At 39.4% G+C, this 22,876-nt stretch overlaps 1 protein-coding gene across 3 annotated transcripts in view; it reads left to right on the plus strand.

The window, feature by feature from the left end:
* The window catches only part of LNO1 (Nuclear pore complex protein), a 134,983-nt gene extending 118,734 nt beyond the window's left edge, over window positions 1–16,249 (plus strand). For all 3 annotated transcript variants that reach the window (XM_077389413.1, XM_077389414.1, XM_077389415.1), the window contains 3 exons: window positions 12,857–13,088; window positions 13,186–14,736; window positions 15,942–16,249. In XM_077389413.1, the coding sequence (XP_077245528.1) occupies window positions 12,857–13,088; window positions 13,186–14,736; window positions 15,942–16,057 (1,899 nt within the window). In that variant the 3' untranslated portion in view covers window positions 16,058–16,249. The remainder of the gene's footprint in view (window positions 1–12,856; window positions 13,089–13,185; window positions 14,737–15,941) is intronic.
* The last annotated feature ends 6,627 nt before the right edge of the window (window positions 16,250–22,876 follow it).

A 22,876-nucleotide genomic window follows, 5' to 3' on the forward strand; every position in this document is an offset into this window, starting at 1 on the left:
GAGATGTTTTCTGTGGAGGAAACGGAGGTAGGACTAGAGGTGGTGACCGATGTAATTGGTGGTGGTTTGAGGTGGAGGCTGTCGGAGAACCAGTGTTGCTCGATGGTTGGCCATCGTGTAGTGAGGGCGCACGATAGCTCTGAGCTTTTGAGCGGGATTTTTGAAAATCGAATTCGGGATGTAGTGGAGAAGTCGGTGTGACGTGGCAGGTCACGATCTTGACTTGGTGGGGGGGGGGGCACAATATGGCATTTTTGTTGGATTCGATACAATTAAGGCTATTGGGTATTGTAAGGGGTAATGGGTTTTCTTTTGAGCCAAGGAGAATGCTCCTACGATGGTTGGTTATCTCTTTAGGTGACGTGCTGCCATCGACCTCGTCTCCAGACGATGGTGTCCTCCATCGTTGGCTGGTTATCTCCAAGCGTCGGTGTCCCCCATCGTTGGTCAGTGTTCTCTCTAGGCAACGGTGTCCCTCGTCGACCTTGTCTCCCTGGACGACGTGTTGTCCGCTGTCGTTGGTTGGTTGTCTCTCCAAGCGATGGTGTGCCCCATCGTTGGCTGGTTATCTATCTTTAGGTGATGGTGTCCCCCATCGTTGGTTGGTTATCTTTTCAGGTGATTTTGTGTTGCCGTCGGCTTGTCTCCAGGCGACGATGTCCCCGTCGTTGGTTGGTTATCTCATCAGGCGACGTGCTGTCCGACGTCGACCTTGTCTATCCAGACGACAGTGTTCCCCGTCGTTGGTTGGTTCTGATCACCTTTCCGGTGGTTGCTCTTCTTCTATTGGTGTTGTGCTACTTAGCTGATGTCTCTGCTCGTGGTAATTCACCGTTGTTCGTGTGCGCGCCTTCGGTGCTTATTTTGCTCGATGGATCGTTGTTATTTCCCTGCCTCATCTTCATTCGATCATTTGTGGTCTGTAGATTTATTAGCCGTGTTCTCATTCAGGGGGAGGCCATGTTGTGATCGCTCTTGCCGTAGTGCTGCTTCAGGGGGAGCTGTTCTTTTTTTATGGCCGTTGATCTCGCTATTGTACTCTTATGGTCATTGCCTTTTTATTAGGGAAATGATTTCAGCGCTGCCATGGTTTGATAAGGATGCGCGACACATCTTGTCGTTTAGTATTTAAAGGCTGGTAAGAGCTTTTTGAGAACTGAAATAATCTTCTAACAGCCCTTTAAATACTAAACGATAAGATGCTTCACGCATCTTATCAAAATATGGTAGCGTTGAAATCATTTCCCTTTTATTATTATGCTTTACATTATGTATTCACCACACCAACTTGAGGGGGAGTGTTGTACCAAACTGGCTGTGTATGAGGTTATTATCTTTTTTTTATATGGTAATCTTAGTTGTTTGTTATTGTAGTTCTCTTTGTAGCAAGCTAGAGTTCCATAGTATATATACTCCAGCTTGAGGGGGGAGTGTTGAATAGTGTTGTAGGGTAGTTTAGTCATTACTTGTAGTGTGAGGGGTATTGTAGTCCTTGTACAAGGTTGACCTACTTTCAGCCTATATATACACCATTTACATGGGAGGACTCCTTAGTGGAGACTCTCCATCTCTCTACTCTTCTTCTTCTTCCTCATTAACCTAATCCCCATTTCTATAACTTATCATTCCTTTCGTCACATATGTTAGTTATAATTCCATTCTTCATACAAGTTGATTTGAACATCTTCCATTAGATTTATTTATTCAGTTGGAATTGTTCATATTTAAAGCAACTATGAGCATCCTTCAAGTAATTAGCTGAAGTCATCCTTATCAGAAGCAAATTAGGATTGTTTATTAAATTCGAAATCATTTATCTTCTTGAAGTCCTTGCAACCATCCTTCATCATTTGTTGTGCAGTTGTCTTGTAGCATGGTCGTGCCCTGGCGGACTAATGTGTGCGACGCACATACTGGTCCAGCTGAGCTGTTAGCTTGCTGAGGGTACAAGGGACAGCATCCCAGAAGGAAAATCTAATTCTCGGTTTGCGCTAAAAGGATATTTTGGTAATTTCTTGTTGTAGTAGCATTAATATACAAGCCACGTATTAGGGTCGCAAACAGTGAGGTTTTTTTGTGTATTTCTTGGCTGAGGAGAGAGAGAATTTGTCACGCTAATCGAATTGTGGAACCACATAAATCTTGTGTTCTTGCTTTTGTGTGTTTATGTTTATTGCATCTCATCTTATTGTTAGAAACACATCATGTTTGATCATATTTTGAGATATTAGAGATCTCTCGGTTTTTCAACAAAGTGGTATCAAAGTGATTGGTGTTTTTTTTTGGCAATTGTAGCGATGATGAATGCCACGTTTTTTTTTTAATGGGTAAGCTGGGGTTAGGCAGGGCCTCGACCAGATGCATTGATAAAAATAAAAATGGAGAATTACATGAAGCTCAAAAAGAAAAAAGATAAACAACCTCAACAAGAGGAGGCACCAAGGCAAGCCTTAAAACAAAATAAACAACCCCAACTGTAGAGGCCAAACACAAAGCTCAAAACCGAAAAAACGATATCCCAGCTCAAATCAAACAAAGAGAATGATCCTGCTTATGAATTCTTGGGCATGAAAGGGAGCCTGCAAGAAGTGGAAGCTAGGAAGAGGAGGGGGTTCTTAGTCTTTCTTTTTTGAACCAGTTGCCATGATCCTTGATCCTCAGTCATGCCTGAACATTCTTTCCTCCCGGATAGAGGAATATCTTCAAGGCTGGAAGAGGGCTGATCCAAATTTTGGAGAACTGAGAACTTGTTGCTATGGATTTTAATTTGACGAGTTGGGGTGCTGATTTCACAGTCAATTTCTTTAGCAGTATCTCTGATGACAGGTTGGTTTGTCTTTTGATTGATCACATCATCCCTGAGATGAGCTGTTTGCTGATTTGGGCCAGCAACCACCACCCCATCAACAACATTGTTAGATCTTTTAACAACCCATTTCTGCTTGACAAGGAGAGCATCCTGAGGGCAACTTGAGGGAGATTGGGAGCACTTATCAGTAGTGTGGCTAAAATCATTACAAAGAGTGCAAGGATTAGGCTTCCATTCATACTGAACTTCCTGGGTTTCTTCACCTGTGGGGGTTTGGATATGAATAATATCTGGGAGAGGATTGGATGCAGACACTTCAACACAAACCCTAGCATAATAAAGCCTAGAGGCCTCTGCCGTTTGCGTATCCATGTATAATGGCTTACCAATGATGCTTGCCAATTTTCCCAAACCTGTAGGTATCCAGTATTTGAGATGAAGGGCAGGGAATTTTATCCAAATTGGGATCGAAGAGAGTTTCATCTTCTCTAGGGTGCAACCCGGGGACCATTTTTGCAAAATGAGAGCTCTCCCTCCATAAGTTGTGGATGTTTCTAATACTATTGTGCAGTCCTCCTCCAAGTTAAATTTGAAAAGGAAGAAACTGTTGGGGAGAGCAATGAGATCCAAATCTCCCTTTAATTTCCATATCCTGGATAGGTGGTTCTTTAGAGCTATGTAATATGGTCTTCGACCCAAGAAGTACCCAAGGAGGCAGTTTTCCCATTTGACTTTAGCTTCTTTAAAGTCTCCTTCCATGAAGGCAGCCTTTTGAATACCATCTTCAGTGGTAACAGGGGAAAAGAAAGGGACAGATGTGTCAATAGATTTGGTGGAACTCTGACTGAAAAGCTCTTTCCATTTTCCATGAGTGAGATCTTGGGCTGGAAAATTAGGGGGGGATTTGAGACGATGTACTCTCAGAGGTTTTACCAGGAAGAGGGAGAGGACTTGAGGTTTCTTTTTGTAACCCTGATGGGCGGGAGGAGGTCGAATGAGTGGGGTTCAATGGGCCCACTAGCTGCCCTTTCAGCTTGGGATCGCAGGAAAGAAAAAAAAATTCAATTGACAAAGAAGAATTTTTTAGAGGGAAAGCTGATTTGACTTCCTTGACAGCTATGGATGGGGACATAGCATTAAATGCTGGCTTCTTTTGCAAAGGATTCACGTGATTTGTGGGAGAGGAAGTCTTCTCTTTAAATTGAACCAAAGAAGGGCGGGAAACTAGACTCTCAGATGAATTTAATGAGCATGGGATTGGGCTCAATAAAGGTGGTTTATTAATCAGAATCTTAGAGAAGTCTATCAGAGGGGCAGTACCTGAACTGGAAGCATTAAAAGCAGTTCCTCTTTCGATGTCATCAGTCATCACCAAAGAGGGAAAACCGGACTCATCGAAATTCGAGGTGGGAATGGTTTCAACAGCAGTGGTTTTTACACAAGGAAGAACAGTATCAGAATCTGACAGGTGGTTTTGATCCAAGGAGGAGGTTTCATCTCTGGAATAGGATGACTTCCTTTTGTTGATAATCATGGAGAAGAGGCCTTTCTCATCATCAATCAGATGATTCAAGTGAGATTTATATTTTTTTCCTAGAGCCCTTTCTTCTTTTAGATGAGCTCCCTGAAGATGATGAAGGATGAGAAATTTCTTTCTCAATTTCTTTCAGGAATTTCATTTTTTCATGTACTGATGCTTCAAGATTATCAAACTCCCCATTGTCGATACTTTCACGGATCCTCAGGAGGTACTTGGAGGGATTGGGAAGGACCTTCAGCTGGGAGGCCAGGGGACCAATTCTTCAGATTAGCAAATGCTTTCACTTCTGCAGAATCATCATCATCCTCGGTTGGGATGGCTTTAAGCCACAGGGAACCAAGTCATTGCTTCTAACTTTTGAACCAGTGAGGTCTGAAAGGATGAGTTCAGAACTAACAGAGTTATGCATCACTTCATCTTCAGCAATATTAGCTTCTGAAACATTGAGAGTAGTTGCAAGGGTTGCAACAACAGATTCGTTTACTTCTACAGAGCTGGGATCAGGGACTTGAGCAAGGATTAGGCAACAAAGATCAGATTTATCCATTGCAGAGGATACTCTATTAGCAAACTAACAAAAAAAGGAATAAAAAACCAGGGAGCGAACAGAAACTAACCCATGATTTCCAGGGGAGGCTAAATCGATGAATGCCACATTCCAGGTGGAGAAATTCAATGGGGCAGGCAATATTAGCCTCTGGCTAACTAGGGTGAGAGATCTCTTACCCAGCAATATATGGTGAAGGCTTTATTAGGCAAAGCCAAAAAAATGAAAAAATATGAGCAAAAATTATTGGGAAGAGCTAGATATGAAGGCAGTTAACGTAATCTGTCTATGTTTGGCGGATGAGGTTGTGTACAACGTGATCGACAAAGAGACTACAATCGGGATTTGGCGCAAACTCGAGTCTCTACGTGGAGAAATTGTTAATAAACTATGTCTCAAGAAGCAGCTATATGCTCTTCAGATGGAAAAAAATGCAAGCTTGCTTGGTCATCTCAGCACTTTCACTATGATGGTCTCAGAATTGTTTCCTAAAATTAAGCCAGTGTTGTAGCGGAAAATTTTGGTGAAGATAAATTGGATATTTTATCAGTGTTCACAGATAAGGCTTATTTCCAAAAATACCTGGATTCTTGATTCAGGATGTTCCCATCATATGTGCCCAAACAAAGATTGGTTTGATACTTAAGAAACCATACAACGGAGATGTGGCTTGCCAGGTTATTGGGTTAGGTACAGTGAAAATCAAAATGCATGACAGGATTGTGCAGAATTTATCCGAGGCAAGCATGTTCCAAATTTTAGTGAAAATAATCTGGGGCATTCGATATTAGTGGTTGCTGGTACAATGCAGCAAGAGTAATGAAAATAGTCAACGGAGCACTCATTGTAATGAAAGAGCATAAATTTGGAAACTTTTACAGACTAGGGAACACTGTGATAGGCGAGGTTGTGTCAGTTGAGGCCAATGAGGATGATTCGCAGTTATGGCATTTGCATCTGGGACATATGAGTGAGTGGGGAGTAATGGAACTTCATAAGCGGAAGTTGTTTAATGGAGTTCAAAATTATAATTTAGATTTTTGCGAGTATTGTGTATACAGAGCAGTGCAGATTCATGTTCAAGACAACAACACATAGAAGTGAAGGCATACTTGACTATGTTCACTCAGATATTTGGGGACTATCGCCAGTGAGATCAGGAGGCGGTATGGATTATTTTATTGACGCCATTAAAAAAATGAATTATTTTATTGACTTCATTGATGACTATTCAAAGAAGGTATGGGTTATTTCGTGAGAAGAAATTATGAAGTCTTTTCCAAATTCAAGCATGGTTGGCAAAAGTTGAAAATCAGACGAAAAAAAGGCTGAAATATCTACCAACTGATAATGGCATGGAATGCAGGGATGGTGGTTTCTTGGCCTTTTGCAAAGACCGGGGAACCAAGTGTCTCTTCACTAACTCTGATACCTCACAACAGATTGTGTAGGTAAACGAATGACCAGGACCCTTCTTGAGAGAGACAAGGCTATGAGTGAGTCTTAATGCAAAATTTTCAAAGACATTTTGGACAGATGTGGATATGGCGTGTTACATGAAAAATATATCTCCATCTACGATAATTGACTTCAAACTTCTAGAATAGGTGTGGATTAGAAAGTCAATTGATTTCTCTACATTTCTTATCTTTGGATGTCTAGATTCTGTGCATATCCAGAGTGCACAGAAGAGCAAGCTAGATAAATTCAAAAAGTGTGCATTTCTCAGGTTTGAGAAAAGGGTGAAAGGGTATAGGTTATGGGAAACTACTGCAAGAAAAATATTGATTAACCGGGACGTCACATTCGATAAGACTAGTATGTTGAAAACTAGTGCGCTTGTAGAAGAATCAGTGGATATAGATGTGAAAAATATAATGCAGCACAGTTTGATATTGATGATTCAAGATTATCTGATAATGGGGATGACATGATATAGTCGATAATGGGGATGACATGATACAGTCTTCCACGGAAGGCTTGTCAGGTAGCGGTCATATTAAGCAAGAACCTTCACATAGCATAACAAGGTCAAAGCTAAAGCGGAATACTAAGCAACAGTCATCTATGGATTTGAAGAATTTGTCTCTTTTAATTTATTTATTACTAGTGGAGAACCTCGGTGTTTTAGGGAGAACCACAAGTGGGTTATGGCTATAACAGATGAGACGGTGTCACTGCATCGAAATTATGCTTGGGATCTTGTGAAGCTTCCTGAGGGAAAGATGGCAATTGGATGCAAGTAGATATACGGGAAGGAAGAGGCATCTTTTGATACAGGTGGAGAAAGGTACAAGACTCGTCTAGTCACTAAGGAGTACGACCAAAAAGAGGGCATTGATTACAGCGAGATATTTTCACATGTGGTAACTTCAATCCGGGTATTGTGGGTTTCGGTGAAAATCTTATAATTTCGGCCAAAATTTTTAAATTTGGGTTTCGGTTTTAAATTTTGTTTCTGGCTGAAATCCAAAATTTCGGTCGAAATTTCAGTATTTCGGCCTAAATTTAAAACCATGGTTACAATGACTAAATTCAAGCATTGGTTGGACTTGCCCAATATCAGCAGATGTTGATAATTGACGGAGCACCCCATGGAATGAGGTGGGCACCTCATAAGCAAGAGGTGTGGAGCTATATTCTAGAGAGTACACAGTGTCTTTGATCTCATGTATTAGCAAAATTCAAGCCAAGGTAGACTATTGTACAAATGGCTTGTATTCGGAAATTATTTTACGTAGTGGCATTAATATATAAGACACATATAAGGGTTACATGGTGAGAAGTTTTTGTGTTTCTTGGCCGAGTGGAAAGGAAAGAGTTTGTAACCCTAATCAAAATAGTGAAACTCACTTCTTCTAGACGTAGGCACCCTGTCGAACCACGTAAATCTTGTGTTCTTGCTTGTGTGTATGTTTCTTGCATCTCATCTTGGCGCGGGTTGCACATCATGTTTGATCATGTTTTGAGAGCTAGAGATCTCCCAGTTTTCAACATCATTTGAGATAATGAGACCTTAAAAAAAAATCTAGTGATCATTCTTGATGGAAAAATTTATTATAGTAAAATCGTAATTTACTTTCCTACTAACAGGAGCGTGCACGATACATTCAATGAAATCTAACATATGCATAGCAGACATGCAACTATCAGCGAGATAGCTAAACAAGAGAAAAGAAAACAAGGATGGGGGGTTTTCTTTTCAGAATTTGGCCTAGAGCAAGGTGTGTGGTACAAGTAGAAACCCAGAAACAAGATCTATTGAGGCAAAAGAATAATGTCATAAAACCTGGACCAGTTTGTCCAACCAAAGAAATGTCCAAGTCAGTTTGCTATTTTGAGTTAGAGCGGTGTTTGAACCAGAAAAATAAATTTTAGGAAAAAATAATGAAAATGGAGAAGAGATTTGAGATCAGAACTCAGTAAATAGCAATCTCTCAAAAAAAAAAAAGAACTCAGTAAGTAGCAATAGTCACATGAACGAAAAGAACACAATTCTTTGCCAAAATGCTTTCAAAGATCTACGTTAGACCTTGAACCTTTGGAGCTACGGCATGAACACATGATTATTCTCTTGCAAAAGGAGAAGATTTCCAGGGTATTTGGCCGTGTAACTTATGAGTTTTACTGAGAGAACTCATCTTATTTACTCTTTGGAATGAAAATTCAAAGCATTCAGAACATTTGAGTTGTAGCATCCCTCCTTTTATGGTGTCGTAATCAGTTGTTGGTTCCAACTGAGTTTAAATGGACTGGGAACTTTGTTTGGTTGAACTGGTCTTGACCTACTTTTTTACCATTTTTTATTTTTATTTTTATTTTTTTTGTTAAAGTAAACTAGATAGTGACCAATTCCAGTCCGGCTTGGTGCTTATAACACTTAAAGATAGTGCAGAAAGATATTCTTCTTACTCTTTGATCTTGTGCCTACGTGTGAGAGTCAACATTTTATGTGGCAATAGATTTGACCTTGTTGAGGTGACGTGATTAATAGTTCCTACGTGATAGTTTATGCCATCCTCAAGACCAGATGATATACACAATTGCGACATCTTTACCAGTCTTATAACTTTTTGTTTCTTTTTATTTGATCTGTTTGTCATGAATATGGGAGCAACTCAGGTCGGGTTGAGCTTTTGCTAAAAAATTAATTGGAAACAACCTTAGACCGACCCGATTTTATGGTAAAAGCTCAACCCGAATGCTAAAAAATCAACCTGAGTCGCACCCTTACTCATGAAGTATCATGGTGATTGGTGATTCAAGTAAACTACTATGAATCAACCAAAAGTAGTAAAGTAGCTAGAGAATGAACAATCACGCAACAATTTAATAAATCTTTGACAAACAATCGTAGAGAGATGAAATTTCAATAGATTTAAGGTCGATGATAAATTCGCACCCTCTGTATGACGATTCACACCCCTTTTAACGTGAATTGTGACAGACTTTAACGCTTTTTCACGTGTACTAGGGGTGCGAATCATCCTACAGAGGGTGCGAATTTATCATTTCCCTAGATTTAATTAGAACATAATCAGAGTACAGTAAAATCTTAGGACAACTTGTAACTATTCATTGACCTCCTAAAAAGTACATCAAAACAGCATATACATACATACATATATATCAGCTTAAAACACCTTAAAATCAATTTTAATAAACCTCAACTTCTATTTTATATAAACCCAAAATAAAAATAGACATTGCCTTATTTTTTATCCCTGAAACACTATTAACATTTTTACTACCACCAAAACCTACTTAAAACTTTTTCCATATTGACCTTGTCTTCCAATTTTTGTAACAAATGGATCTTTGTAACGCCCACTATTGATGTTATCAAGATCTTTCAGTTGCCTTCGAGCTTACTTTTGGATCTAGGTCTACCCTCTTTTTCTCCCAAATCATCATTGCTGAATTATGGGCTTGTTCATGAACTCTACTTGCATCAATTCTCCTTGGGTTGGAAAAACTTTCCTTTGAGTTTGCATTTTCAACTACGAACAATTTATAGTAGCCTCACTTCCACAAGTCCTCCTTTGAAAACCATAACCTTTGATTGTGGCCTTGTTCTTTCATGTTTTACCAATTCATGATAACTAATTGTCTTTCATAAGCAATGATGTTGCAAATTTATTTAAGGTTGATCAACCAAGCATAGGTAAGAAGTTATTGATCTTGGATTTACCCTCATGCTTTACTATGTCTCCCAATTGTTAAAGATCAACCTCTTCACTTCGTTCCAACCATATGAAATGCACTCCATCTTTCTTAAAAAGACGCTCAAACTCACTGCTCTCGAAAAATCAAAATTCACGCGAGGCATGGAATTTTCTTCTTCAAAAACCTTGGGTTCTTATATGATGGATGTGCACATCTTTCTAAGTAAAAACATGAGCGGCTAGAATATATGTGGTGCCCACTTGTTCATGGTCCAAACAATTTTTCTATAAAGCCATGATTTGGATGGGGGCCATGGAGCAAAATCCATCCAGGCATTTGCTGCTGCAAAATAAACCAATTTAAAAATCGTATAAGATGCTCGACTTCGCCTCTTCGGTCTTAAGAAGTGCATTGAGTATAAGATGCTCGACGAGGCATAACATCTAGTAGCACAAGTGTTTCCTCATAGGAACACCCACGAATATGATCAATGACTCTTCGTGTTTGTGAGCAAATGGGCCAAGGAAGGGGGGGCAACGAGTAGGAGAAATGGAATCTTGGGCTCTAGAGGGATTTGGTGATGTCATATTTCACAAGTGATGCTTACTTATAAATCTGATCACTTAGAGCTCCTTAGAAAATACTTGGTACTATGATCACTAGTGGAACGATACCTAATACTAGTAATCATTGTGAGAATAAAAAGGAAAAAAATGGTTTGTATTCATCAAGAAAGCCTCAAAAAATGAAGGGTTAGTCATTTAATGGGGCTGGATTTTGCTCAATGGCATATCCACAACAAGGCCTAACTGATAAATGGTTTAAATTATCGAAGAAGTGGGCCCTACGTGTAATTATAGGCTGTTCTTGTTTTCCATTGGAAACATATGTGCATCCATCATATAAGAATTTGAATACCTTTTTGCAAAAAATTATGCTCTACTTTATAACATTTTTATTCTTAGAGAACTAATTTCAAAAGAAACAGTTGGAACGTTGTGTAACTTCATTCTTTCATTCACACCCCTTCCGTCTTCTATATTTTCTTCCCTATCATTATCATAGATGGGATCACCATTTACTTGACGAAATTCATCTTAATTATTTATTTAAAAAGTGTATCGTAGGCTTGGGAATCGATGTTAACTGATTACAATACATTGTATGTTCAATTCCCAATTCTTTACATTCAGAATCCTCCACTTTACAATGCTTGTGTTAAAAGTTCCTCCATTGGAAAGGGTATTCTTATTTCTCCATCTTTCACAAAAATGTCTTTTTCTTTCCCCAATGAGTTGCACCTCAATCATTTTGTCATGGTCTCCCTAGCAATATGAGACATTTATTCATTGGGACTACATCACCCCGCACTTCCTCTTTGGACTTGGTTCCAATAGAAAATGAAACTAAGCAACGTGTAGACACAAGTACCTCACTTCTTGAATCATTGTATCATATAAGGTTGACGTTGCTTTTCTTCTTGCAATTATAATTTTCCCACCATCTCCCTTGAAATGATGTTTTCATTGGATGGGGTTATATAGTTCTCCTCTCGAGGCACACCTTGTTTGGAAGATGTTGGCTTTTTGACATGGCTCTTCATTGATGATCTTTAGACTTTAGATGTAATAGCAAAGTATTTTGAATAAGCAATTACTCTCCACTTTGATTTTTGGTATGAGAACCATTTCGTCTATGATTCTCGTTTAGTCAAGCTTCTACATGCAATTCATCATGAGATTTGGGTATTCTTACCTTTGTTCTTAGTCCAGATTTCGTTTTTACGCTTGAACAAATCCATCCTTGTTGTAATTTCGTCATTGTTCTCGGTTATCTCGATCTCGATCTTAACCTTCACATGTTGAAGTCCCGCACCGATGAAAAGAGTTGTGGTCAGTGTATCGTCCATCTTTCAACTCGTTAATATCATCTTTCTTCCTTGGTTTCCCTCCACATGGTGAATCCACAACCTACTAGAATTGATATAGCCTTCGGGAAATCTTTTAGAGAATTTGCTCCAATTGACCAATCCTTGTATGAGGATCAATAGCCTTCTCCAGTGCCATCGTAAATCCCCAAAGAATTTCCCGAATTGAAGTTCCTCTAATACCAAGTTAATGCATGAAAATTACTAGGGATCTACCATAAGTAGATTCAATAAAAAAAATACCTAAAATCCCCATAAATTATATTGACCCAGCATGCCGACTTTTGTGACGAATGGATCTTTGTAGGGCCTTCTATTGATGTTAGCAGATTGTCTTTGGGCTTACTTTTGAATCTAGCTCGACGATTTTTTTCTCCTGGATCATCTCTGCTGAATTATAGGCTAGCATAATGTTTCGATTGGCTCTAGGCTTACTTTTGGGTCTAGCTCGACGCCTTTTTCCCCTGAATAATCTCTGTTCAATTATGGGCTTCGTCATAAACTTTCATTGCATCACATAGGAGGTAGATTTCCATTCAACTATCAACATTTGAATTGCAAATGGCCCGTAAAATTTGTATGTTATATCTCTCATCTTTTAAATCCTTTGTTAGATGCGTAGAAGCCTTCTACTGCTTCATGATCCTTCAATCTTGAACACAGACTAGTTAGCATAGTGGATGACTAATGTGCTGTTAAGCCCAAGTCATAAGTATTAAGAGCATAATGCAAACCTTTCATTCTTCAAGTTCTTGAATTAGTGGGCTAATGGCATTTTAACTTTACTATTTTTTTGTTTGTTAATTATACTTGTGCCAAGTATTAAAGGCACTAGTGGGTGTAACAGTTGTGTTTGTCTTTATGCAGAGTTGGGCTAGTTTTGAGCCACAGAAAACCACTGTGAAAAGAATGTTGCAAGAGGAGCGTCCAAGGGTTAGTGCAAGTAAGTTGTCTCTTGAGAAAGCGAATGAGTCTTTTAGTTCTCAAATGGAAGAGAGATTTGCTTTTGCTCGCCTGAAAGGTCACGAAGCACATAAATTCTCATCCTTGGTGCCATCTGTAAACAATGAGAAGACAAACTTATACCCAGAAAACAAAGGTAATGGTGAACATGCATCCTTTTTAAGAAAAATTTGTTAATGTACTCTCTTATGCTCAAGTGAACACATGCCTTACATTTTTTTTAAATTTTGTAGACAGTCAAAGGAAACCCTTAATACATGCCTTGGAATCTCCATCACTTACTTTGTTCAAATGGGCTAAAGACCAATCAGGGGCATTGGAATCTGGAGGATCAATGTCACCTTCAATCCCAGTTATACAGAGAGGTAATGTACAACCACCATCCTCATTGTCATCATCATCAAGCTCTATCTGGAATAATGTGAAGAAGAATTTGGGTTCTGCTGAGAGTTCAGATATGGGACTAACTGGTGTTCCACAGTCTGGTCCTTCCCCAATCTTAGCTCATTCATTTTCCGAAACAAGATCTAGTGTGCAGTCCAAAACTCCTCCAAGTCAAATATCATTAGGAGTCATCAGCTCCACTTTACCCACAAAGTCTATCTCTTCAAAAAGAACAGCTAATGTAACACCTCAAGCTGTTGAACTTTCGAATTTGAGTGGAGAAAATGGAAAAACTTCCCAATCTAATATACCAACAAGCATAAGCCCGTCTGGTGAAATAGTTTCAACTGTAGCAACTCCAGCATTTTCACTTGCTACCCCTTCATCAATTTTCCCATCTTCCTCATCTTTCACTTTATCGACTGCATCCCCATCACCAGCCTCTACATTTTCCATGACTTTTGGAGAGTCATTACCCACTACCAAACTCGGTACAAATGCCAACCAAACTGTTCCATCTCCAGTGTCTTTGATTGCATCCCTTTTACCTCCTCCTAGTTCTTTCGCTCTCCAGTCGCAAAAAACACCAGCCCCACCAACCACTCTATCTCCTCCTGCGAATGCAACAACAGAGGCTACACCCTCACCGCTTAAACCTTCTGTTAGTGAACCTAGTTCATGGTCGGGATCAGCTATATCACTAGCACCTGCAAGGAAAGTTTCAGATGGATTGCTGTCTGGGAGCCAGCCCAGTTCTCCTGCACTTCCTCTGTTCCAAGCACCACTTTCAAGCACCACAACTGAGCGGAAAGATGAATCTTTAGATATTATTTCCCAAGAGGATGATATGGAGGAGGAAGCTCCAGATACAACTGAACTAAGTTTAGAATCCCTTGGCGGATTTGGTCTTGGATCGGCCCCTGCACCAAGTGCCCCGAAACCAAATCCTTTCGGTGCTTCATTTGCTGTTTCACCTCCAAGCGCTCCATTTACTTTGACGGTTCCCAGCGGGGAGCTGTTTCGACCTCCATCCTTTAGTTTTACTTCATCACAACCCTCTCAGCCAATGAGTCAGGGTGTATTTTCAGGTGGTTTCGGTCAGCCACCACAGATTGGAGCTGCTAGACCACTGACGGCAAGTGGGTTCGGTCAGCCCGCACAGATTGGAGCTGGGCAGCAGGCACTCGGATCTGCTCTTGGTTCTTTTGGACAGTCAAGACAGCTGGGTTCTGGTCTTCCAGGGGTCGGTTTTGCCTCTACAGGTGGTTTTTCAAGTGCTGCTACCGGAGCGGGGTTTGCCGGAGTTGCTACTGGTGCTGGTGGGTTTGCAGGTGCTGCTACTGGTGCTGGTGGGTTTGCCGGAGTTGCTCCAGGCACCAGATTTGGAACAGCTTCATCAGGTAAATATCAATTTAAGTCTTAAGCTCAGCAACTTTGGCCATCTCCTGAATCAACTATACTTGGGTGTTGTTGACCAGGTCACCTAAAGCTGCACTGAATGTGAATTTGTCCAAGTTGACATTGACTCACTTTAGTCAGGCCGTGAGGGCCAATTTAACTGTAGTTGCTCATTTTTCAGTTCCTGATTTTAATCTAGGTATTGGTGACCTATGTCACAAATATCTCCAATATTTTCAAAATATCGTTGTTTATCATGACATTTTGATAATATGACAAAATCCCAAAACAATCTCGAGATTTTAAAAATATAGCGATGTTTTCATTTTTACATTAAAATTTCACAATAAAATCATGATATTATCCCGACATTTTTATGATATTTTTATTGTATATTTTTTTTCTTAAATTTTATATACTTATATATTTTTAAATAATTTTATTTTTATCGTTTTTTCCCAATGTAAACCCAAAAAAAATTTTAAAAAATAATATCTCCTGAGATTTTCCCTTGCTGAGAAATTCCTGAGAATGATATTTGTGACATAGTTGGTGACTCAACAAGTTAGCTGAGCTGCAATCGTAACTTTTACCTGCTTATACCATTCCCATGTTTTCCCATTAAAAAAATGCTTATGTTTTTTCCTCTGTTCAATTATCGGTGTCTCACCTATATCAGCTATATCATAATTTGCTTACCTTATTAAATTTGACCATACGTGGGACTTGTCTGTTCTATACGATTTTGCTTTAAAAAAATAGACAGAAACATTGAATCCTCTCAATCTCTAGAACTGACGGCTTTCTAGTTGTCTTCCATTTTGGTCAGTAAAAATTTTTATTGTACACAATTTTCACTAACTCTATCAACTTGGAACTCGGCAAGCCAATTTGGTTTGCAGCTTTAAGTTCAAGTGAACTCCTATTTATAATTTCAATATTTGGCTGAGTTGAGATCAGAAATCGAGACTAAATTCCTAGTTTAGTCAGTTTTTGAAGTTGATATATTTTTTCTTTCAAATAATGTTGACTCAGCCAATGTATACAAAACAAACAAGACATTCAATGACTCATCCAATCCAACTAAGTTTTTGAGAGACAGGTTTCTATGCAGAGTCCCACGTTCTTGAACAATGATGTAACTAGGATTGCTGGTATATATTTGTCACTATTTTAAACAGTGATTCTGACTCTTATTTCCATGTAGGTGGATTTGGAGCCTTTAGTAACAACCAAGTTAGTGGTGGGTTCTCTTCATTTGGGGTTAGCAATGCCATGGCAACCGGAAAACCAGCAGAGCTTTTCACGCAGATGAGAAGATAGTTCACTGATTTCATCAACGGCTTAGATCGAAAACTGTTACTGTCAAAAACGGATAGAGCATCGACTGAGATCTTGTACTTTTGTCTTAATCAAAATTGCACTCTGATAGGTTTACAAAAGATGTATGGTATCTCTATTAGAACATAATGTTACATCTTGCGCATATTTTAGTGTATGTAAGTGTGTTTTAGAGACGGGAATATTGGAGGATAAGGGTCAAGAGGATGGCTTATATACCACATAATGGTGTATATGTTATTAGATCGGTATACGCTTATTGGCTCATCGCCTTCTTCAGAAGTTTGGGTGACACTCGGGTAGGTCTCTTCCTTTCTGCGGTTGACCAGTGTTTGATAGGGCAGTCTGCGTATGGTGATAGATTGCACAAAGATAATTTCCACTCTTGTGAACTTTTTCCCTTTTGTAATGAACTTTGTGATCTGTTAAGTGAAGAAAATTGTGTACGTGAAGCATGAAAATTCTTTCCCAAACCATCCAAAGAGGAGGAAGGGAGATTGAGGGGAAGGGGGAAGGGGGGATTTTGGGGATATAGTCTATTCATTGTGGGTCCCAATAGATGAACAGCTTAGATCCCCCAAAGGGTGGTTCCTAACTGTAACATTATGCTAAATAGCATCTGAAAGGAACAGAGATCTCTTGTTGAACAATAGTACAAAAACCTGTTTGACTGATTTCTGGGAAGAAAGCCATGACATGCTTGCACCTTTAGATTGCGTTAAACCGGTCATAATTTTTCGATTTGATTGGATTTCATATAAAAATTGCAACTTGATTGACTAAATTCATAAATTTTATGCTAGTAAGTTAATTAGGAATTCATCAGAGATAGAAAATTAATGGAGAATTGAATAATCATTCAAACTGTAATAGATCTTCACGGTTAATAAACTTGAGGGTGAAGCCCAAAACCTAAGAAAAACCATAATTGTTCATTGATCTATTGAAAAGGACACCAAAACCTCATTTACATATTAGTGAAAAATAATGTGCGATGCACATGGAAGGAGGCTATATGAGCATTTAGGAATAGTAAGCAGGAAGTTCATTTCTCCCTCTCCTCCCATCCCTCCAGCCTCCAAAATAGATAACCATGCTTTGATTTCAATATCTTAATCACATCCGGAATATGGACTTATGCCGGAACAACAATCCGTGCCTCTAGTACATACGGTGTAAATATTTTCAAGTAGCCCATTATCCCACTAGACCTTCCAGCCAATTCTAAATTGCTTGTCAATCCACCCCAATTTCCATCTAATATTCCCCAAATGCCTATGAGAAATTCTGGTCTAGAGTACAAGATCTTCGACTCCAAAGAGGTTTTCCTGACCCACATAGCTGTTCGAATGAAATTGACCCTAACCTGATCAATAAACTGCTTCTTTCCCTTCTTCCCTGTTGAGTTATCCTACCTCGGATCATTATCCGATCTTACTGGATCCCCAGTTGGAGTCTTGAGGTCCTCCCCGTTCAGATTTGAAATTGCTTGGTTGGAAATTCTTAAAATGGAAGAAAAGCTAGCTGAGTGGTGGAATAAAATATCTCCTATGGGATTGGCAGATATGATCATTAATCAAAAGTTTCGGTTCATCAAAAATAAACTTAAGGAGTAGAAAAGAAAATTATCAATCAGGAGAAAGGAAAGAATGGAAGTTTGATAGAATCCTGAAATGTGCCGTGAAGAAGAGATTAGTTTCCCGTTTTGTTAGGAAATTATTTTTTTTTCAATAGGATTAGTATATTATTTTTCTTAGGAAATTTTACTTTTCTAACATTAGTTTCCCATTTTGTTAATCTTAAGTTGGCAAAGGATGTATTGTTGATTCAGTATGATTTAGTTTCTTGTTTTGTTTCTTGTTTTTCAATATAATGAGAGCATGTATGTAAAAAGGAACAATGGAATTGAATAAAAGTCTCTCTCTCATCTCTTTCTTCTTTCCTAGTGGATTCTAAGGTTCTTTCCTAATGGATTCTAGGATTCTTTTCCTTCTCCCTACTGGATTCTAGGGTGAAATTCCTGATCGTACGCTTCGGCTGCGATTCCCGCTTGATCCTCTGCGTTAGTGGTGAAGTATGCCGGGAAGTATTAACTGAGCTTGGATGTTCAAGGGAGGAATACACCCGGTTAATTATCCAACGAGAGGAAATTCATTGGAGGCAAAGATCCAGAGTTAAAGTGGTTGAGAGAGAGGGATAAAACCACTGTATAGAATAGCAAGTGCTAGAAGAGGAAATATGATCAGTGCTTTTCAAATAAATAACCACAAATGCGAGGATGAGGAAGTCATTATAAAGGAGATAAAGGAGATAGTAGAGTTTTGCCAAGAGATTTATTCATCTGAAATGGGGGTCTTCTTGAACCTGGTGGTATTGAGTTTGAAGCTATTAAGGAGACTGACAGATTCAACCAGGAAAAAACATTTACTGAAGAAGAGATCAAAGCTAGATTATTTTCCTTGTGTCGTGATCGCGCATCGGGCCTGAATGGATTTTGCCATGCATTCTTCCAATCTTGTTGAATAGGGCATAGTAGCGTAGCTACTGCAATTTTTCGAGAAATTCCATGAAGGAATGGTGTACTTGAATAGGGCACAGTAGCGTAGCTACTTTTATTGTGCTTGTCCCAAAAGTGAATAGAGCAGATAAAATTGGGGAAGTCAAGCTGATTAATTTGGTTGGGTGCCTTTACAAATCACTACCAAAAGTTCTGGCAGGCAGATTTAAGAAGGTCATGCCCAAGATTATATCTCAGAACCAATCTGCCTTCATCCAGGGAAGGCAAAATCTTGGATAGCACCCTAATAGCAAATGAGATAGTCGATTTCTATTCTAAGTTGACAAGGAAAGGGGTAGCGTGCAAGTTAGATATGGAGAAGGCTTAGATAGAGTAGAATGGGAATGCCTTGACTGCTTAATGGGTTAGATAGGGTATTGTGATCGATGGTGCAATTAGATCAAAATATTCATCTCCTCCGCTTGGTTTTCATTCCTAGTTAACAGTTCTCTCGAGCTTCAAGAGAATGATTCGGAGTTCTTGCAGAGTGGAACCATGCAGTACCAGACACGAGATAGATCTTCCAAAGAACAACAAGGGTTTTTTCAAATCCTCTCATGGCCTCCATTAAACTATCCCCTTTCCCCCTTCCTCTTCCTAATTGTAGGCTTTGTAGCAAAGACTTTACGTAGAATGATGGAAAAAGGTAGAAGATGTGGTCTGGTAGAAGTCACCCATCTTTAGTTCACAGACGATAACCTCATCTTTAGCAAGGTTAAAAGGGACAATTTGTTAAAGGTAAAGACGGTGTTAAAATGTAACGAGATCAATACAAGCTAAAGACCAAATTTTCTTAAGTCAAGATTGAGCAGCATTCATACTAATGGTGAGGAGAGGGATAGCTTGGCAAGATTATCAGGGTGCTCTATGGATACTCTTCCCACCTCATACCTTTACCTCTCCTTGTATGAGAGTCATCCTAGAAAGAAGACTTGAGATGTGATGGTCGAAAGAGTGGAGATGAAATTATATACGTGGAAAAGAAATCTAGTTTTTTTTTTTCTGGGTGGGGGTGAGGGGCAGAATTATCCTTATTAAAGTAATCTTGGCAAATATACATATATACCACCTCTCTCTTTTGAGATGTCCTATCTCTGTAGTTAAGAGAATTGTGCAGATTCAAAGAAACTTCTGATGTGGTTAGGGGCAGAGCTACATGTAGCATAAGGGGGCAGTTGCCCCTGTTGATTTGGGCCAAATCCTTACTTGGGCCCAGCCCCCTTTAAAATTTGAAGGCCTGCCCCCATTATGTATAAGCTTGTATAAGCTTGCCCCCCTTATGCATAAATCCTAGCTCCGCCACAGGATGTGGTGGATCAGATGACAAGAATAAGATACACTTAGTCCGTTGGGAGGATGTGTGCAAGCCTATCAAATCAGGTACGTGGTCTGGGAATTAGCAATTCAAGAATGGTAAATACTGCATTTATGGGCAAGCGGTTGTGGAGGTTCGGAGAAGAAAGAGAGAGATTAACTCTTACAAATGTAATAGAAAGCAAATATGGGTCAACTTGTGGGAATTAGATCTCAGACGACACTTATAGAAGTACCGCTTTAACCCTTTAGAGAGATATCATGAGGACTAAGGAAATTTTTTTGAAGGGAATCAGATTCATAGTTCACAAAGGATACAGAGTTAGATTGTGGTGGGTAGGTGGTGTTTTGAGGTTCCTCTTAAGGATATGTTCTCTAATTTATATGCCGTGGTGGTGAATAAAGGAGGGAAAAATTGACAATGGGGGACATCAAATACGAGAATTGCTAACGGGGGACACACTTTTGAAAAATTGTTAAAGAGGGTTGATAACCCACTTTTGAGAGTTTGATAACCCCATTTAGAGGGTTGATAACCCCCTTTTAGAGACTTGATAACCCCCATTTCGTCCCTCTTAACAATTTTTCAAAAGTGTGTCCCCCGTTGGCAATTCTCGTATTTTGATGTCACCCATTGGCAATTTTTCCATAAAGGAGTGGTACAAGGTTGCTTTGATAAGATTGATGGTCACATCTTTTGGAACATCAATTTTAGAAGATATTTTTTGATAGAGAGTTGGACGTTACCTTAGCAAATCTGGGAGTGTGTAGACACCCAATTTTGAAAAACCAGCTCCACAAAGTGACAAAAGGATTTGGGTCTGGAACACATCTGGTTTATCTGTTGTAAGATCTTTCTATTCCCATATTGCAAATGCCTTTCATCCCTCTCATCTATCCAAGTGTTAACTTACCAACTTCTCCAAAAGCTTAAGCTGTTGGAGAAAGGCGTTATTTATCTTTTATACTTTAACACTCCCCCGCACATGTGGCCCACTTGGCAAACACGTGGCACATGTGGTCCCACTTTGGGCCGACCAATGCATGTGGATTTTTGCTATCCGGGAGGCTTGACCTCGAGACCTTTGGCTTTGATACCATGTTAACTTACCAACTTCTCCAAAAGCTTAAGCTGTTGGAGAAAGGCGTTATTTATCTTTTATACTTTAACACTCCCCCGCACGTATGGCCCACTTGGCAAACACGTGGCACATGTGGTCCCACTTTGGGCCAACTATCACATGTGGAGCACCAAGGTTTGGAGCATCCTAGTCCCCCTAGAGTTCGTGTCGTTGGATCGTTAGCCTTTCAGAATGAGATCCTAACGCTGGACCATCTTTGACCATTGCACCTTATGGGTGAGGAGTGGTGAGACAATCGATCATCTTTTGCTACACTGTCCCTTTGGAAAGGAGGTCTGGTGGATATTAGACAAGTTTGGAATGTCCCCCTCAGATTGGCAAATCTTGGGGATAGATGGTTTTCAGTGCCTTGGAAGATCAAAGGTAGATTACTATGGAGATCGACATTGCTTGCTTCAATATGAATTTTATGTAAAGAGAGAAATGCCAGGCTTTTCAAGAACTAATCCAAAGGTACTGTTTTTACATTTACAAAAGATCATTTCCATCGTTATTTCTTGGGTTAAGCTCGTCCTCCTTTCAAATTTTACTCTAGTAGTGATATCAATAGATGTTGGAAGGAGATATGCTTCAAGGTAGAAAGAGAGAGTTCAGCAATCCCTACTTGAGTGCCGCCCGATCCTGGATTGTTCAAATTAAATTCTGACGGATCAGTATGGGAAATCCCAAACTGGCTCAAACAGTAGGTTCACCTAGAGATGAGAAGAGGGAAACCAAATGTGAATTCTCGGGGCCCCTTGGGGTAAAGGATGCCAATGAGGTTCAGGTAAGAGCCCTTCGTGGCATGAGGATCGTTGATGATAGCTTATTTGATAGATTGATAGTTGAAGAAGATTCTCTTAACACCATTAGATGGATGGATGGTAGCTGGCAATATCCATGGAGATTTGCGAACTTGATAGATGAGATCCGTGATCATGTGGACGGCCACGATGTCCGGTTTCTACATGTTTGTTATTCGGCTAATAGTGAGGCGAATCATCTAGCCAGAGAGAGAGGGGGTGAACAGGACGTCCTTGGAAATTTTTGTCTATCTTCCCCCATGATTTCCTTATTGCTATCTGTGCTTTTTTATCTCTCGTCATGTATTCTCCCCAAGATTTGCTTGATCTTGGGGTTTGCTGCCTTTATGTTTTAAGAAAGATCTTGTCATTCAAAAAACGAAAAAGTAGGAAGTTCATTTTAGAAAGACCAAATGCAAAACAATAAAGACTCCTGTAAAGCCATCTCTAACATGGGCAAAAATAATCTAAGTTCAGACAATAATACATGTAAATGTCATGACCCGTAAAACATATCAAAATTCATTAAAGGAACGCATGATCTACTTATTATTGAAATAATTTATGATCAAAGTAACGGAACCAAAATTCCATCTTAAGTGGATGACAAAAAAGGTTTCATTGCGGAGGGTGGCCGAGCCACAGTGAGATACCACTCTGAAAGAGTTAGAATTCTAACATTTTGTAAAGACATACGTGCCGGGGAGAGTCTAATGTAGACAGTTTCTAAGGGAAGAGTATCATATAGACAGTTTCTTTTTGTATTCGTGGGGTGAATAGGACAGATGGATTTGGCAATTTTCACCGGGGATACAACACAGGATCCCGTTTCATAGCAACCCTCAGGAGAAATATTATTTTTTTTAGAAGTTAAAATTTAGCTAGATTTAAGTTTCAGGAGGCGGGTGAGAAACAATAGTTAGGTGATATTGGTATGTCATAGTTTCTTGTGTTTTCATTTTTAAATCGCAACATGTTCATTTTCAAGAACCTAACAGTTGTTCCA

The sequence above is a fragment of the Tasmannia lanceolata genome, unplaced genomic scaffold (assembly GCF_043159265.1).
Source record: "Tasmannia lanceolata isolate RefF3 unplaced genomic scaffold, GAP_Taslan_0.1 ptg000008l, whole genome shotgun sequence".
NCBI lineage: Eukaryota > Viridiplantae > Streptophyta > Magnoliopsida > Canellales > Winteraceae > Tasmannia > Tasmannia lanceolata.